At 41.4% G+C, this 18,997-nt stretch overlaps 1 protein-coding gene across 21 annotated transcripts in view; it reads left to right on the top strand.

Moving 5' to 3' along the window:
• LOC129818129 (formin-binding protein 1-like) overlaps positions 1–18,997 on the top strand; it is a 125,020-nt gene that overhangs the window by 96,099 nt on the left and 9,924 nt on the right. For 7 of the 21 annotated variants that reach the window (XM_055873739.1, XM_055873735.1, XM_055873740.1 and 4 more), the window contains exons 8-13: positions 659–805; positions 4,227–4,430; positions 6,201–6,389; positions 11,738–11,752; positions 12,028–12,063; positions 15,966–16,075. In XM_055873739.1, the coding sequence (XP_055729714.1) occupies positions 659–805; positions 4,227–4,430; positions 6,201–6,389; positions 11,738–11,752; positions 12,028–12,063; positions 15,966–16,075 (701 nt within the window). The remainder of the gene's footprint in view (positions 1–658; positions 806–4,226; positions 4,431–6,200; positions 6,390–11,737; positions 11,753–12,027; positions 12,064–15,965; positions 16,076–18,997) is intronic. The other 14 variants (XM_055873751.1, XM_055873753.1, XM_055873754.1 and 11 more) reach the window with 9 other exon arrangements.

Consider the following 18,997-nt stretch of genomic DNA (forward strand, 5'->3'; position numbering starts at 1 on the left):
CTACACATTACTACACCTTCATCCCCAATACATTCCAGATAACCTAAAGAAAATACACATTATTACAGACAGTGATGCCCTCATCTGTCTCAGTGTCTTTTGATTAATTGACCATTTTAAAATACATTACAACCCCAACTTATGGACACAATGCATTTGAAGATGACACTAAAGTTAATAATAATAAAAAATATATATTTTAATTGTGGTCCTCCTATTAACAATTATGTAGATGAATAAAACAGCGGTTGATGATGATCATCGTAGAATTCCTTCACAACGGACTGTGCCCATTCATGATGAAGACCGGTGCATCTGCTGGCAACACATTTGAGTTAGATGATAGTGATGCCAGGTGATGCCATGACGTTAAAGCTGTTTTCTTGCCGACTCTAATGTTATCCCCGGCCTCTTTACAACCGGTGATAGTAATGGAGTTGGCCTGATGGCCAGTGGTGTCAGAGCCAGTTGGAAAAGCAACCTCCCAACTATGGTATCTTTAAACCAATTATAGACATCTTCATAGATTTACAGTACCTTACATACTTGGCAGCAGTATAGTGTGGTACGACCACAGAGCTACTGTCTTATAGTATGTAATAGGATGCTGGTGTTACAGCATTGTAATAAGGATATTTGTGTGTTTGTGTGTATGTAGAAACTCCAGGAGATGGAGGAGAGGCGGATCGAGAGGGTGGGTGTGTCCATGAAGACATACGCAGAGGTGGACCGTGAGGTGCTGCCTATCGTAGGGAAATGTCTAGACGGAATGACAAAGGCTGCTGAGTCCATCGAGCCAAAGACTGTGAGTACGAACGCACACACATGTGCAAGATTGTGTGTACAGTCTTCTTCCAGGTTAGAACCATGTGGGTACTATGTGTTGGTGATGGTATTCCTCCCTCACTAGAGTCCAGGTTCTTGGCCTTACAAAATTCAGAGATACTGAGGTATTTGCCTCACCCATCCACCTCAAATGCTCATCTGTTAAATCATAACAAGACCTGGGATTAAAACGGGTGAGAATACTTTCTTTGGAGCCTTCTCACTCACTCAGCCACCTGGCTCAGCCAATCATCTCTGGGCTAATTTAAGCCCCATCCCTTGACACTCCCACAGTTAATTGTTTCAGCGAGAGAGCTGGGAAAACAGCAATGTAACAGGAGCAATAATGAGAGAGAGAGAGAGAGAGAGAGAGAGAGAGAGAGAGAGAGAGAGATAGGTACAGATATGGAGAAAGAAAGCTTGCTTTGAGAGCTGATAAATTTCACTCACAACCCTCCCTCCCTCCTCTCTCTCTCTCTCTCTCTCTCTCCCTGCCCCTCCCTCCCCTACATATTTACAGTGCATTCGGAAAGAAGTCAGACCCCTTGACTTTTTCCACACTTTGTTACATTACAGCCTTATTCTAAAATGTATTAAATCGTTTTTCCCTCTCATCAATCTACACATAATCACCCATGATGACAAAGCAAAAGCAGGTTTTTAGAATTAGTTGCAAATTCATAAAAAAGAAAGAACCGAAATATTACATTTCCATAAGTATTCAGATCCTTTACTCAGTTCTTTGTTGAAGCACCTTTGACAACGATTACAGCCTCGAGTCTTTTTGGGTATGACGCTACAAGCTTGGCACACCTGTATTTGGGGAGTTTCTCCCATTCTTCTCTGCAGATCCTTTCAAGGAGGTTGGATGGGGAGTGTCGCTGCACAGCTATTTTCAGGTCTCCAGAGATGTTAGATTGGGTTCAAGTCTGGGCTCTGGCTGGGCCACTCAAAAGACATTCAGAGACTTGCGCCAAAGCCACTAGTTGTCTTGGCTGTGTGCTTAGGGTTGTTGTCCAGTTGGAAGGTGAACCTTCACCCCAGTCTGAGGTCCTGAGTGCTCTGGAGCAGGTTTTCATCAAGGATCTCTCTGTACTTTGCTCCGTTCATCTTTCCCTCAATCCTGACTAGTCTCCCAGTCCCTGCAGCTGAAAAACATCCCCACAGCATGATGCTACCACCACCATGCTTCACCGTAGGGATGGTACCAGGTTTTCTCCAGACGTGACGTCTGGCATTCAGGCCAAAGAGTTCAATATTGGTTTCATCAGACCAGAGAATCTTGTTTCTAATGGTCTGAGTCCTTTAGGCACCTTTTGGTAAACTCCAAGCAGGCTGTCGTGCCTTTTACTGAGGAGTGGTTTGCATCTGGCCACTCTACCATAAAGGCCTGATTGGTGGAGTGCTGGTTGTCCTTCTGGAAGGTTCTCCCATCTCTAGAGAGGATGCAAAAAAATTCTAAAAAACAGTTTTTTCTTTGTCATTATGGGGTATTGTGTGTAGATTGATGAGGGGAATAAAAAAATAAAAAAAATTTTTAGAATAAGGTTGTAACGTAACAAAATGTGGAAAATGGGAAGGGGTCTGAATACTTTCCGAATGCAAGGTATTGGGACAGTGAAGCTAAAACTTTTAATTTGGCTCTATATTCCAGGATTTGGGATTTGAGATCAATTGTTTCATGAGGTGACAGTACAGAATGTCACCTTTTATTTTAGGGTATTTACATAAATATCTGATTTACCATTTAGAAATCAAGCATTTGAAGGTCAAATTCACTTTTGTGGATTAAAGTAGTAGTATTTGTTCCCATATTCCTAACATGCAATGACTACATCAAGCATGTAACTCTACAAACTTGTTGGATGCATTTGCATGTTTTTTAAAATTGTGTTTCAGATTGTTGTGCCCAATAGATATTAATGGTAAATAATGTATTGTATCAATTTGGAGTCACCGAGAGGTGGGGCAAGTACTTGATTGAACAGAGTAGCGTGATGCTGCCACTACCGTTGTTTGACCGATATGGTACCAGTTTGGACCAGTACACTCTTTGAAAAAAAGGTGCTATCTAGAACCAAAAAGGCTGTCCCAATAGGAGAACCGTTTGAAGAACCCTTTTGGTTCCAGGTAGAACCGTTTCCGCAGTGTTCTACATGGAACCGAAAAGGGTTCTACCTAAAACCAAAAAGAGTTATCCTATGGGGACAGCCACAGAACCCTTTTGGAACCCTTTTTTCTAAGAGTGGCTGGTCCTAACTCAACACAATACTACACAGATATAGCAAAATAAGAATATAATATGTTTCTGTACACTTCTATATTAATGTGGATGCTACCATGATTACAGCTAATCATGAATTAATTGTGAATAATGATGAGGTAAAAATTTACAGAGGCACAAAGAGATCATACCCCTGAGACATGCTAACCTCTCACCATTACCAGTAACGGGAGGTTAGCATTTTTTGTTGGATATGATATTTATGCATCTGTAACTTTCTCACTCATCATTATTCATGATTCATTCATGAATAACCTCAAATATGAGGTGACATTCTGTACTGTCGCCTCATATTAAACATTTGAACTTAAATAAAAAAAGGTTAGAGTATAGTGCCAAATTAAACGTTTTTGCTTGTGTGAATGTTGCGTGAAGTATCACACTACATTGTGGGAGGGAGCAGCTAGTCTGGATCTGGCCACTTCACTGTCTGCACACACAAGGTTAACTATCAGTTCCCACTTCACCAGAAAACATACACACCCTTGACAGTATACATACACACACGTGAGTCATTTATATGTGACTCATTGAGTCAAAAAAACATACGATTTTTCAAGCATTCAATCCAGTATGCCAAGATGGCGGACACTATCTTAGTGCTAGCTATAGAAAATCATCAGCCTAATATATTGAGATGTCTCATGTTGGCTGCATGCCTGGTTTGACAAAGCCTATCCCTGGGGTGTCCCTAAGGGAAGGAGGGGAGATTACTAAATTAAGGCCTGTGCTGTTCCAGTAAAAAGAGTAGGAATAATAGATTCACATGGAATGGCTCCCTTTCATATCCTCTCTACACAGAACCCTATGGCTCTGTCTCTACCGCCAGCAGCAGTAAGGCTGATGACCTCTTCCCTCTGGCCTTATCAATATAATGATAGAGATACCGATACAGACCCTGTAACTCTGTAGTGAACAATGAGTGGTGTCCTAATTGTCACTTTGTTTTCTGGACTTTTACATTTAACCTGCTTTTTAGGAATTCTTGGAATAGAAAGGGAGTTTTCTGGTCATATTCAAATGTTATTATGAAACTGTTGACTGCCATAAGAGATAGGAGAGACCTAACAAATCTGTCTCTCCCCTTACCATCTCTCCCCCTTCCCCACCCCACCAGGACTCTAAGCAGGTAGTAGAGTCGTACAAGTCTGGGTTTGAGCCCCCAGGGGACGTAGAGTTTGAGGACTACGGGCCGGGACAGACCATGAAGAGGACTGTCTCTGAGACCAGCCTGTCTAACTCACGAGGAGAGGCCAAGGAACGTCCCGGCGGGGGCAAGAGCAAGGGCAAACTGTGGCCTTTCATTAAGAACAAGAACAAGGTAACATACACTCCCACATACTCAAAGGTACTGTGTATAGTGATACCTCACAGGGTCAAGCGTATTATTTGTGGAGTGGTTGTGACATCACTTCATTTTCCCTGTACAAGAATGTCCAATGTTTTTTGGCCACACTGTTGGCTATAACGAGGCTTAAATACTGTAACTTCAGGTTACACTGTCAAATGTGACTTTAATGCTCTATTTTGGTTATTGTTATAGTTCTGTTCAGTTCGTTTTAATTTATCATTGTAATTGTAATAATTCTGTCGTTAGAGTACGTTAGTAGTATTGTCAGTGTCGTTGTTATTATTTGCCATCCTTTTCCTGGTTACTCACTGGTCATCATCGTCACCATCATTGTCGTTGAGCCACCAACTCTCAACTCCCCAACCCACTAATGCATCGATAACTGAGTCCCACCCCCCCCACCCCCTCTCTCTCTTTCTCTCTCTCTGGTGATAAACTAAAATGACAGATTAACTCACTCCTCTGCACTCTGACTGTATGTCCTGTAGCCTAATAACAGTCTCACTCCCTGATCGTGCTCTTACAATGGTGGTCTGTCTGGAATGGCCTTCTCACAGCCCTTTGTTTCTGTGTGGCTCAGCTGTCTAACATGGGGCCATTTGGGATGAGGTTTTAAGGTTGAGGTGGCACCATGATAGAGCAGAGCATGATAGAGCAGAGCACTAGGGTGTGTGTGGGGGGGGGGAACTCCGACTCCCTGAGGTTTGATCCCGAAAGAGGGAACCCCATGATGTGTGTGTTGTTTGTTTGGTGTTCCTCCTGTTCATAATGTGTCTGTGTTCAAACTCAAGAGCATAAGGGACAGCTGATGACAGAGTATTTGTCCTCACCTTTTGAGTGAGGCCATGCACATACTGTACCCTGAGAGTGTGAGGAGAACAGAATGTCCTGGAAGGAGAGGAGACACACACACACTCATGTACACACAGCATGGTGAAAACGTGAGACATTTGTATCAGAGCATATCAGAGATGGGAGACCCTAGTCCAAGTTGTATCCCTTTCTATAAACAGAACTCCTCTCTGAATCAAAAAAATCATATTGCAAACCATTTACGTACATTTATTTACTTTTTATTTACTCCTTTGGTTTTAAAAAGATGGGTATCCTAAGCTCTTGTGTGCATGTTCACTCACTGAGTAATGTAAGCAATCTGTCAGTACAAATTGCAGATCTCTCTCTAGCTCCCAAATGGCTGGTAGCTCATTAATTGAGCATTAAAAGGTTTGGGCAGAGAGTTAGGTTTCTGTGATGATGACCTGAAACTCAGCTGCTGTCGCATCTCAGAGGATGTGGGGAATTTCTAGTCCAACCGCTCGCATGTGATGAGGTTTCCAGAAAATGTATATTACAAAATGGAAGCTTGCATGTGCTTCTCTGTGAAACTGTCTGCTTAAATGTGTTGCAGCAGCACCTAGCTCTAACACTATTAACGCTTCTCACTCACTCTGGTTACGTTACGACCTTCAACCTTTGTTTTACTTTGTTTGTTTGACAAGATTATACTACATTACTACATAACAGCTGGGTATGACACTGGGGTTGCTTGTGTTTGACATCTCTCTTGGTTGTCTCTGTTTCCATTGGGTTTTTCTCTTACCTGTTTTTAACATTATTTGGGCCCTTATTTATTTATCTCGTTTTGTGTTCCTCCCTCCTTCCTTTTTTGTCCTCTCGTTTTGATTCTGCACCTTTTCCTCCTCCTCCTCCTCCTCGGTCACGGCTCCCTCTTAATGGTAGCTTATGTCCCTGTTAACGTCCCCGCACCAGCCCCCCCCCGCCCCCCCAGCCTCCAGCCCCCCCTCACCCTGTGCTGTTCCCAACGACCCCCAGTCTCCCAAGCAGAACAAGGAGCCCCTCTCCAACCGCTTCAACGAGTTCATGGCCTCCAAACCCAAAATGACCTGCCTCCGGAGCCTGAGGCGAGGGGTAAGTGTATGTGTGTTGTGCTGTGGATGTGGTCGTTTGTGTGTGAGAGTGTGGGTGTTGTCTGTGTGCTCGCCTGTCCCCGGGTTCTGTAGCGCCGCTGTATGGCGGAGGTTCATCAGGTAGTGTTGACATTAGGCCTATATTCTTCCGTTATTAATCATTAATTGGCTATATATTATGCGTATTACATCATCAGTTTCATGTTATCTCTGGAACACTGGGGAATCATCTCAACCAAAAACTAATAAAACCTGTACTGGGCCAAATCTATCTTGGACATCTGTCTATCCTCCAGCCTCCTCCATTCAGCGTTCTGCCCGTATCAGTCTCTGTGTACCGCTCTCTCTAGCATGCTTCCATAGTTCTGCTCTACCAGAACCACACATTCTGTGTCCGTCTCTCTCCAGACATAAACTCAAACTCTCCACCCTGTCTCCACTTTGAACTCTAAAACTGCTTCACACACAATGACCGTGTCGTCTGAGCTCCCTCTTCGTGACAGACATGTGTAGGTGTCTTGCTATATTGTAGCTCTCCTTGAAGTGTTGCCATGATGATGCAATGAAGGAAATCACAAGTAATACATTGCTAGAAGTAGTAATGGGGAGAGTATAAGCAACTGGAAGACGTTTTGTTCTTTAGTCAAGAATGACTTCCTCCTAAACAGCCTATCTGGGTCGAACTGAAAATCAGTAAGAGTATAATGTATAACGATTATGCATAAAGTCAAAAGTCAGAGTATATTGAATATGATGTTGCGCTGTATGCTGATTGAGTCACTGAGTCTGTCGGGCCAGGCCCGGCTTTTAGAAGTGCTATTTTAGAAGCAAGCCCCTGAGGTTCAACACACCCTCTTTATCTGCAGACAGACACGCAGCAGCTATCTGGTGTCACGCTGAGTTTCTATTCCTAAACCATGATCCCTGTCCAGGTCAGGCCATGCCCACGGCGCCCCACAAGGCTCCCCTTGACCTCAGGAACGGGCTAGGCTGCTCACGTGTTCTTTCCGACCTCTACGAATAAAGTTTGCTTATGTTCCTATCTTTTGAAGGGCAACAGAAGGAATGGACCAGAGCCATAAATGTCTCATAGCTCGGCCCACAACGTATGAAGTCTATAAGAACAGAGGATAAATAGTAGTAATAGTAAAACAATGTTCTCTCTGGGACCATATCAAGGAAGAAATAATTGAAGGTCAGGAGAATGTGGAAATGGGGCGAATCTAGCAGGAAGTGAACGTCTTCAATAGAGGAAGTGGAGTAACGGTCATATTCTACACGTGCAGGCCAGGGTAGGCCAGGGTGGTTTTAAATCTGAAGCATTGTTTTCTGTCAATGTTGCAGATTTAAGTTTGTCCCTTACTGTATTCCTGTTATGTAGTACTGTATTGCAGGGAAGGGAGAATTAGAAAGTTCTGTTTTTTGTTTTGGTCGGTCAGGGTGACGTATTGAGCACCAGATTACCTATTTTTTAAGATTCATATCGCTATATCCGAATCTCTCAATATCATCTTCAACCCTTTTCATGTTCCATATCGATTTAGTATTTCTGTTTTTTTTTGTCTGTATATGAACATTGTTAAGAATACGTTTACACTTTATTTTTGTGTTAAACTTTATTTAACCTTTTTTTAAGAACAGTAGAGAATTCAATTCAAAACAAGAGCTCTCTTCTCTGTCCTTGAGAGATAACGACACAGCTGACACTTAAACCGATTAGCCAAAAACTGACCCTTACCATAACCACATTTTTATAAATTCTGAAATGAAATATCGGTTTGGGCGTCAGGTGTGTCCTTATTGCCTTTTCTGCTCTGCCCAAGCTGGCACGGGCGGACATATTGCTTAAACGCCCGCTCAGTTGGACAGCACCCCAGTGTAATAGTAATCCAGAATACCTCTTAAAGAAGTACTCCATCTCTGGGTCAGGCTGGTTTGGTTATTAGTCTGTATCGTAGTACAGCACTATACTGTACAGGTGCTGTTAATGAGTGAAAGTATTCACATTATCAATTTAATTAAGCTCAGTACTAAGCAGAATATTAGTTATGAAATAAAAGTTTATTTCCCTTGATACAGTATCTTTGAGAGGACCAATGTCAGTTTTTGAGCATATATTTTTTTGTTTTCATTGTTCATTGACTTGGTTATATAAAATGTGATATGAGTCTGTATTTGAATATCATGCTAGTTGTGTCTGTAGGTGGGGTTCTAGGTTCATTCTCTGGCTGAGGGCTGCACAGCAGAGGGATGTTTCACCCAGCATGCCCCAGTGGGAGGGCCTGTTATTCCTCAGCCTTCTGGGGCCCGGCCCTCTGATCCAACTCCAGATACACAGAGAGAGAAAGATGGAGGGTGTGAGAGAGTGAGGATAACTGATGACAGCATCATGAGAGTTAGTGTGTGTGTGAAAGACAGAAAGAAAGAGAAGGAGAGAGATGAATGATGTAAGCCTTTGAATGAGTGAGCGTGTGTGTGGGGGGGAAGTAGTAAACCCATTAGCTTCATTAGTAGCCCTGTGCTAATTGATGAAGCTGTTTTCTCTCATACCCACGGCAGCAGCCTCCTACTCGCCCTCACTTGCTCTGTTATCACAAAGACTGGAGGACTCTGGGCATACCCACGGCAGCAGCCTCCTACTCGCCCTCACTTGCTCTGTTAACACAAAGACTGGAGGACTCTGGGCATACCCACGGCAGCAGCCTCCTACTCGCCCTCACTTGCTCTGTTATCACAAAGACTGGAGGACTCTGGGCATACCCCCGGCAGCAGCCTCCTACTTGCCCTCACTTGCTCTGTTAACACAAAGACTGGAGGACTCTGGGCATACCCACTTACGCTTTCGAGGCTAGTCAACATGTCGTAAGTGCGTATGTTGGCCGACTGTGTTCGTTTGTGTTAGGAAATATATGTGTGTGTCTGGGCTGTGTGCGGCACAGACGGTAGTCTCATTTAATGATGATAACATTGACAGTATATATACACACACATTTATCACATTTACAGTCACACAAAAACATAGAAATAATAATTTATTTCCTGTTATCTGTTTCTTTAGTCATTTTCGGTAGTTTTGTTTCCTTCTAAATGAGGCTAGTGTCTGCGTCAGGCTATTGGCCCTGCTGCCCTGTCATAAGACCACACTAGTCAAATGATCAGAACAAAAGAGGACCTCATTTCTTGTCTCACATCTCAGCTTGAGGCACTATTTGTCACAACAGCAGAATTGCCTTGGACTTTCTGCTGCTGCAGTGCACATTTGTTAGTGGTTAATTCTCAAAGTGTCACAAGCACTACATTTAAACTAAGGAAGTAGGATTGGAGTATGGTGGATGATGGTCACCCCACCGTTTGCACCCCACCGTTTGCTCCTATATCTTATTTTTTGGGGTGCACAACATTGGGTTTGTGGTGCTCGTTACACTTTCAGGAAGTTTAGTCTACCCAGCTCTTCTTTCAGTGTGCTGGCACCATTGCACCATAGCCTGTATGTATATAGACTATGTATGAATATGTACCTGTATATACACCTGTCTGTCTGGGATGTCTGCTTAGTCAGGATTTGACTCAATATACCCCGCAGGAATTTGACTATTTCCTTGAAGGAAATAACAAACGCGAGAACCATTTGAAGTGTAGAGAAGTGTACAGAGAGGGAGAAATAGGCTGATCCCGGGCCATTCCAGGTGGATAACTTGATTACAGGACTGAAGTGAGTATAACCCTGCCTCATCCTGGCTCCTGAGTGCAGCCTGTGAGCTGTTAACTGGATTACAAGTCATTCACTGTAGCTATAGCAGCCCAGTGCGTGTTAAAGTATCTCTCTTTTATGTCGTACAAACTACGTCCTCATAATAAGTCATTACAATGATTCAGGCTGGAGTGACCCACTGTGTTAAAGTATCTCTCCTCTCTAGAACTATGGAGCTAACAATGAGCTTTAATGATCTTTAATAGTGACATCACTACATGTGCAATTAAACCAAAGCAATTAACATAAACCTCTTTTCCGCCTTAAATTATTTTTCCAGTTCTCTTTTCTATCTATAAATTTGCCTTAATTGTCCTTTAATTTCACAGTTATCAATCATAAGTCACTGTTTCTTTGCAAGACCCCTCCCTCTCAATTAACCATTGAAGAAGGTGAACGAAAGTCATTATGGTTATAGTTTTATTGAACTCATTGATACAGAAGGTTACTACTGTAGGTCCTGGTATAGCTTTGAATCTAGGAGCAACTTCTCCCTAGCCTGAGTGCCAGTCTGTTTATGCTCTTTTGCCAACTCAGATTGGCACAAACAGACTTAGGCTAACCTCTCCTAGGAGTGAATGTCCAGTCACTGTTTGAAACATACACACTGCCTCTGAACATGTGAACTGTCATCATGCTTAGCCATGACACATGCTGCTATCATCCCCTGCTGTTACAATGCTGTCATTGTGGGGGCAGAAATGAGGGATGCAGGAAGGGAAAAGGGTTGTGGAATCATCCTCTAATCTGACCTCCTGTTTCCCTGCAATGAGTGTGGGTGTCTCCACTCGTCTCTCTCCATCTCTGTCTTCTCTCCATCTCTCCTTCTATCAATTTGCTCGCTCTCATTTGCCATCCTGTGCAGTCTAGACTTGTGAGTTGGCTTACCTATCACTTCAAGTCATTCAAAACGCTTTCATTTTTTCATTCATCCCTGAAAGCTGACGTTGAACTTGGCCAAATTAGAAAAAGGTTATCCAGAGCCATACGTTATACTAACATATGGCTCAGGAAGACATTAGAAGAGTCCTGAGAATGACCAGGTATTGTCTTGGCATGACCTATTGCTGTGGTAACGCAAACTTAGTTTTCCATTGTAATCAGAACAAACGGTGGCATACCGGGCATCCGATATCCACGGATATACATGAGCATCCAAACTAACCAGCATCTGCAAAGAACCACAGACTCTTAGCACCTCTCATATCTCATCGGTCATGTTCACAAATGCTCTCATACCTGATGGATCTATGCATTTGCTGTTTGGTTTTGGAAGTGCCGGTTATCTCTTTGGTCAATACCACAGGGACATATTTGTTGTATGTTTGATGATCAAAGCTCAGCAATATATCATACAAGGCATCCAATACTTCTACATTCCCCTTTCCAGGTTAAAACCCACCTCTTTTCATCATATTGGGAAGTGTGGCTAAGGAGCTGCTTTGTGATCAATATATCCATGTCAACGTACATGTGCATGCTATGCCAGGGGGAAACATGACCAATGCTACATGTTATTCTGCTGTTGTCTGACTTGTCTGTTCTCTTTCTCTCCTGCTCCTCCTGCCATTTCCCTCTCCCCTCTTCCTCCCATGAAGCTTTCTCTCAAGTTGGTAAGCATGACCGTAACACTGCATGACCGTAACACTGCATGACCGTAGTGGCATGAACCGTATTCTGAGCGTAGCGTGCACGTCCTCCTAGCAACACAAACATGGTTGATAATTCTGTGTGACCGTTGTTTGTGTTCAGTTCCTTTCGTCCGGACTTATTTATTCATTTTGTTGTGACATGACGATGGATTTTACAGACCCTTGTCTCATTTGTTTATTTTGTTGCGTGTCTTGTTTGTTGTGTCTCTCCCACTGTGCCTGTGTGCTCTGTGCAGATCACACTCAATTCCCACGTCCGGAATCTGATTGAGGTGATCAGAATTACTGTTATTGTTTTGTATGTCCGTCTGTCTGTCAGAACTGGGTTTCAAGTACTATTTGAAATCTTTTAACTTAAGCCACTTTTCTAATCCTTTCATTGCAACAGACAAGCACAGCTGAAGGAGTTGTACATTTTTTCAGATAGTATTTTGAACCTAGTTCTGTCTGTCCATCTGCTAGTTCCATTCCCTTTGATCTATCACCATAATCATTAGAATAAAAGACAGATGATTCCAATAAATAAATCATAGCTCCTTACAATAGATAAATCATAATCATAGCTGATGAGGGTAGATAGAATCCAAGATGTTTAAAGAGATGCAGCTTTTAATGAATGGTAATTTAGCAGTGCATTCACGATGCAGGGCTCTAAAGATGTTGTTCAGCATTAGCTGCCAGACTCCGAGGTTCTGATGTAGAAATGAATGGCATGAAAAAAGAGCTAGACTAAAACATCCAGATAATCATGTATCTTCCAGGAATACCATGTATTTTCCTCTGAAATGCAGAACAGATGGGAACAAATGGGAGCTTTTGGTCTGTCAGGTAGAAACTAAACTCATCTCCAGGCTCAATTGCTACAGAGAGCGAGCTGGCTGGTGGATGAGATTAGATAGAGATGGGCTTTGAAAAAGGTTTCTATCAGGACTTATTCAATGTAATGTCATGTTTTGATAAATTATCTAGACCTCTACATTGAGCCCTGTGAAGAATTTGGATTGATCAATAATTATAATCAACTGCCCTGAAATTATTTTAGATCTCCTTAGTGTATCATAATAACATAATCCATGATAATCATTAGTTAATAACTTTGTGTGTGTAGTAATAATTATCGAATGGTCAACTATGCATGTCAAACCCTTTGGGTAGAGATTAGAAATGATCAGGATCTGTCAACAGTGATTAAATGTAATCAAGTAGATTTGAATGGACAGTACCAGTCAAATGTTTAGACACATCTACTCATTCCGGGGTTTTTCTTTATTTGTACTATTTTTGAGATTGTAGAATAATAGTGAAGACATCAAAACTATGAAATAACACAGATGGAATCATGTAGTAACAAAAAGAGTGTTAAACAAATCAAAATATATTTTATATTTGAGATTCTTTAAAGTAGTTACCCTTTGCCTTGATGACATATTTGCATTCTCTCAACCAGCTTCATGAAGTAGTCACCTGGAATCATTTAAATTAACAGCTGTGCCTTGTTAAAAGTTAATTTGTCGAATTTCTTTCCTTCTTTAATGCGTTTGAGCCAATCAGTTGTGTTGTGACAAGCTAGGGGTGGTATACAGAAGATGGTCTTTTACCAAATAGGACTAAGTCCATATTATGGCAAGGACAGCTCAAATAAGCAAAGAGAAACGACAGCATATCATTACTTTAAGACATGAAGGTCAGTCAATCCGGAATAGTTCAAGAATTTTTTAAGTTTGTTCAAGTGCAGTCGCAAAAACCATCAAGCACTATGATGACACCGGCTCTCAAGAGGACCGCCACAGGAAAGGAAGATACAGAGTTACCTCTGCTGCAGAGGATACGTTCATTTGAGTTACCAGCCTCAGAAATTGTAGCCCAAATTAATTATTCACAGAATTCAAGTAACAGACACATCTCAACATCAACTGTTCAGAGGAGACTGCGTGAATCAGGCCTTCATGGTCGAATTGCTGCAAAGAAACCACTACTAAAGCACACCAATAAGAAGAAGAGACTTGCTTGGGCCAAGAAACACAAGCAATGGACATTAGACCGGTGTAAATCTGTCCTTTGGTCTGATGAGTACAAATTTTTGATTTCAACCGCCGTGTCTTTGTGAGACACAGAGTAGGTGAACGGATGATCTCTGCATGTGTGGTTCCCACCGTGAAGCATGTAGGAGGTGTGATTGTGTGATTTATTTGAATTCAAGGCACACTTAACCAGCATTGCTACCAGAGCATTCTGCAGCGATACACCATCCCATCTGGTTTGCGCTTAGTGGGACTATCATTTGTTTTTCAACAGGACAATGACCCAACACACCTCCAGGCTGTGTAAGGGCTATTTAACCAAGAAGGAAAGTGATGGAGTGCTGCATCAGATGACCTGGCCTCAACCCAATTGAGATGGTTTGGGATGAGTTAGACTGCAGAGTGAAGGAAAAGCAGCCAACATGTGCTCAGCATATGTGGGAACTCCTTCAAGACTGTTGGAAAATCATTCCAGGTGAAGCTGGTTGAGAGAATACCAAGAGTGTGCAAAGCTGTCGTCAAGGCAAAGGGTGGCTACTTTGAAGAATCTGAAATATAAAATACATTTTTATTTGTTTAACATATTTTTGGTTACTTCACGATTCCATGTGTTATTTTATATTTTTGATGTCTTCACTATTATTCTACAATCTCAAAAATAGTAAAAATAAAGAAAAGGCCTGGAATGAGTAGGTGTCCAAACATTTGACTGGTACTGTATATCTGAGTGTGAACTTTATATTTTACAGGTAAGATACTGGATAAAAAAAGCACATGTATAGCATATTGTCTTGTGAGTGGTGTGGAGTATTTCGTTTTTACCAACATCTACAGAAATCATGTTGTTCTTTATTCTTGTGATTAACTATTTATATAAACAATACAAATATTTTTTGGAGCATAATCAAGAGCATGTTGAATGAAACCTGTTTGTTGTGTTGCATGTTGTCTGGTTGGTAAGTGTTGCACAGCGGTGCAGCTCTATGGGATAAAGATCCAGAGCATATTGAATGAAACCTGTTTGTTGTGTTGCATGTTGTCCGGTAAGTGTTGCACAGCGGTGCAGAGAGATGGGGTAAGGAAGATAATCACCATGGTAGCCTAGCCTGCTGCTGCGTTTCTATCAGCTTACATACCAGTAAACTCCAGTGACCTCTGACCCCTGGCCAGTAGGACGTTGTCCTTTGGTTCTGCTATGTTACCACATTGTCTGAGCCTTAACCGATCCAGTCCAAGCTCATGATCACACAAATACCATAATATTACTGCAGGGTAAAATCTTACATCAATAATATATGAACATGTGAGGAATGCCACAGTAAATAAACCTTCCAGTGGGTTACTCTAAATTGACATGCATTCAACAATTATCCAGTTATTGTATTGTAATACATGCATTTGTAAAAAAAAAAAAAAAAAAAAAACTGACCAAATAGCACCACCAAGTGCTGTATCTCTGAACTGCAGCATATACAGTAGACAAAAGGCAGGTTGTTAATTTGGAAAGTGGAGCAGGCCGATCACAGAACAGAGAGAATGACTCACCAACATCAGAGATGATCGATATGTATTCTATCCAGGAATCTCCTTCATCAGGAAACATTATACCATCTGCCCTCAAATGGCCCCACAGTTTTCATTTCAGAAACACTACCTCCTTTTAACAGGAGTCATCTTCTCTCTCGACAGTTATGAAATGAACACAGACATGTGATTTGACTGGATATGAAGTGATACAGCCTAATATATTTTGAGGCTTGGGACTGAATAGGTGAAAGGTGGTTGTAGGGCTTACCTTCACACAGAGACCCCCCTCCCCCAACCAGAGCTCAGAGGGATAGTGGTAGACTATAGTGCTGCAGTATCTCCTTCACCAGCTGCCATAACTCTATCAGATACACAACCATAAATGATGGGGAATTCTTTATCCTAATGGCTTTATTGTAAGGGGGATACTGTACCTAAAGGTTCCTAGTGTTAGATAGAGAGCCTGAACATCCGTGAGGGATGTTACATGTTATTCATATTCATATATTTTACAGATAGGGTGTACAATGCTCCTGAAACTCACTTTGTCTCCAACTTGTCTTGTTCTATCCCACTCTCTTGCTACCATTTCTCTCTCTCTTTCTCTCCCATTCTCTCTCTCTCAGGGCTCTGGACCGGAGGACTTCAGCCACCTGCCCCCAGAGCAGAGGAGAAAGAAGCTTCAGGCCAAGATAGACGACATAAATAAGGACATCCAGAAAGAGATGGACCAGAAGTAAGTTTGTGTCTGTGTCTTCAACATAAGCCTCAGCCATATTTGTTTGGAAATGATGTCTTACCTCCTCCCTAAAAGCTCCCTACCTTTAGTGTCAGCACCGTTGTGGAAACAAAATGTCCCCAGTAAAACTGCGGCGATGGTGCAAAATCCATCATATGATGCAAAACGCATCATCATGATGTGGCAAGTGACACTTTGCTTCTTGAAAATCCTACATCTTGAAAACATGCAAAAGCATTTGGATTGTCTTAACAATGGACTAATTAAACAAATACCAAAATATATTTTTTGTAGATTTTTCCTTTAAAAAAAAGAGTTTAAGCCTCAAGAAAACTTCAGACCCAATCAAGGAGTTGTAAATCCCAGGGTCTCTAATTTGTTTCCGTCTGAGGGTTATTAACCAATGTGAGTCTAAGCCGGGAGAGGGGGGTACTACTAAGCCATATGGAATTGTTTTAAGAAGGTCATACTAGGGATCATTTTGCTATTTTGAATTTTAAAACCACTTGATGTACCCCCAAAAAATATAAAACAATTATTTGATGAAAAAATATTTTTGGCCTTACTGCTATTAGCCCAATACAAACACATTGAATAACAGATTCACTACAAGGAACAACAGATAGTCCCCCCCCAAAAAATCTAAAGGAAGTTTGTTCAAAAGTGTCTGTCCTATATCTGAGTGATATAAGAAAGACCACGAAACATTTGTTATTTGTATATATATATATATATATATATATATATATATATATATATATATATATATATATATTTATTTATTTTTTTTACATGTATTTAACCTCTTGTTTTTTGGCACTAAACCGTCTAAGCCCTGTGTAAACTGGGGGAGGGGGGTGGTTCTACTAATTTATCTGGAATTGTTTTAAGAAGGACATACCAAGGATAATTTTGCTATTTGAGATAGATTTTTTTTAAATATACAAAAAATATTTAATTAGAACATCAAATCAAATGTGATTTGTCACATGCACTGAATACAACAGGTGTAGACCTTACAGTGAAATGCTTACTTACAAGCCCTTAACCAACAATGCAGTTTTAAGAAAAGTAAGTGTTAAGTAACAAATAGTTGAGGTAATATGTGCAGTTGAAGTTGGAAGTTTACATACACCTTAGCCAAATACATTTAAACTCAGTTTTTCACAAATCCTGACATTTAATCCAAGTAAAAATTCCCTGTCTTAGGTCAGTTAGGATCACCACGTTATTTTAAGAATGTGAAATGTCAGAATAACAGTAGAGAGAATGATTTATTTCAGCTTTTATTTCTTTCATCACATTCCCAGTGGGTCAGAAGTTTACATAGACTCAATTAGTATTTGGTAACATTGCCTTTAAATTGTTTAACTTGGGTCAAACGTTTTGGGTAGTCTTCCACAAGCTTCACACAATAAGTTGGGTGAATTTTGGCCCATTCCTCCTGACAGAGCTGGTGTAACTGAGTCAGGTTTGTAGGTCTCCTTGCTCGCACATGCTTTTTCAGTTCTGCCTACACATTTTATATGGGATTGCGGTCAGGGCTTTGTGATGGCCACTCCAATACCTTGACTTTGTTGTCCTTAAGCCATTTTGCCATAACTTTGGAAGTATGCTTGGGGTCATTGTCCATTTGGAAGACCCATTTGGGACCAAGCTTTAACTTCCTGATTGATGTCTTGAGATGTTGTTTCAATATATCCACATAATATTCCTCCCTCATGATGCCATCTATTTTGTGAAGTGCACCAGTCCCTCCTGCAGCAAAGCACCCCCACAACATGATGCAGCCACCCCCGTGCTTTATGGTTGGGATGGTGTTCTTCGGCTTGCAAGCATCCCCCTTTTTCCTCCAAACATAACAATGGTCATTATGGCCAAACAGTTCTATTTTTGTTTCATCAGATCAGAGGACATTTCTCCAAAATGTACCATCTTTGTCCCCATGTGCAGTTGCAAACCGTAGTCTGGCTTTTTTATTGAGGTTTTGGAGCAGTGGCTTCTTCCTTGCTGAGCGGCCTTTCAGGTTATGTCGATATAGGACTCGTTTTACTGTAGATACTTTTGTACCCGTTTCCTCCAGCATCTTCACAAGGTCCTTTGCTGTTGTTCTGGGATTGATTTGCACTTTTTGCACCAAAGTACGTTCATCTCTAGAAGACAGAACGCGTCTCCTTCCTGAGCGGTATGATGGCTGCATGGTCCCATGGTGTTTATACTTGCGTACTATTGTTTGTACAGATGAACGTGGTACCTTCAGGCGTTTGGAAATTGCTCCCAAGGATGAACCAGAATTGTGGTTGGTCAACAATTTTGTTTCTGAGGTCTTAGCTGATTTCTTTTGATTTTCCCATGATGTCAAGCAGAGGCACTGAGTTTGATGGTAGGCCTTGAAATACATCCACATGTACACCTCCAATTGACTCAAATGATGTCAATTAGCCTATCAGAAGCTTCTGAAGCCATGACATAATTTTTTAGAATTTTCCAAGCTGTTTAAAGGCACAGTCAACTTAGTGTATGTAAACTTCTGACCCACTGGAATTATGATACAGCGAATTATAAGTGAAATAATCTGTCTGTAAACAATTGTTGGAAAAATTACTTGGGTCATGCACAAAGTGTATGTCCTAACTGACTTGCCAAAACTATAGTTTGTTAACAAGAAATTTGTGGAGTGGTTGAAAAACTAGTTTTAATGACTCCAACCTAAGTGTATGTAAACTTCCGACTTCAACTGTATTTAACCCTTTATTTTTGTCACTCCATATATACTTCCATACATTTTTACCTTCAGATGAGTTTTGTGAGGCATGTGGGTGTTCTGGAGCAAAACAACTGACCAGTACATGTTCGTTAGGCTCACCTTTACATATTAGTGTGTAGCCCAAACTGTTCAGACGCTACAGACAGAGGGTT

This window comes from Salvelinus fontinalis, chromosome 21 (assembly GCF_029448725.1).
Source record: "Salvelinus fontinalis isolate EN_2023a chromosome 21, ASM2944872v1, whole genome shotgun sequence".
NCBI classification, from domain to species: domain Eukaryota; kingdom Metazoa; phylum Chordata; class Actinopteri; order Salmoniformes; family Salmonidae; genus Salvelinus; species Salvelinus fontinalis.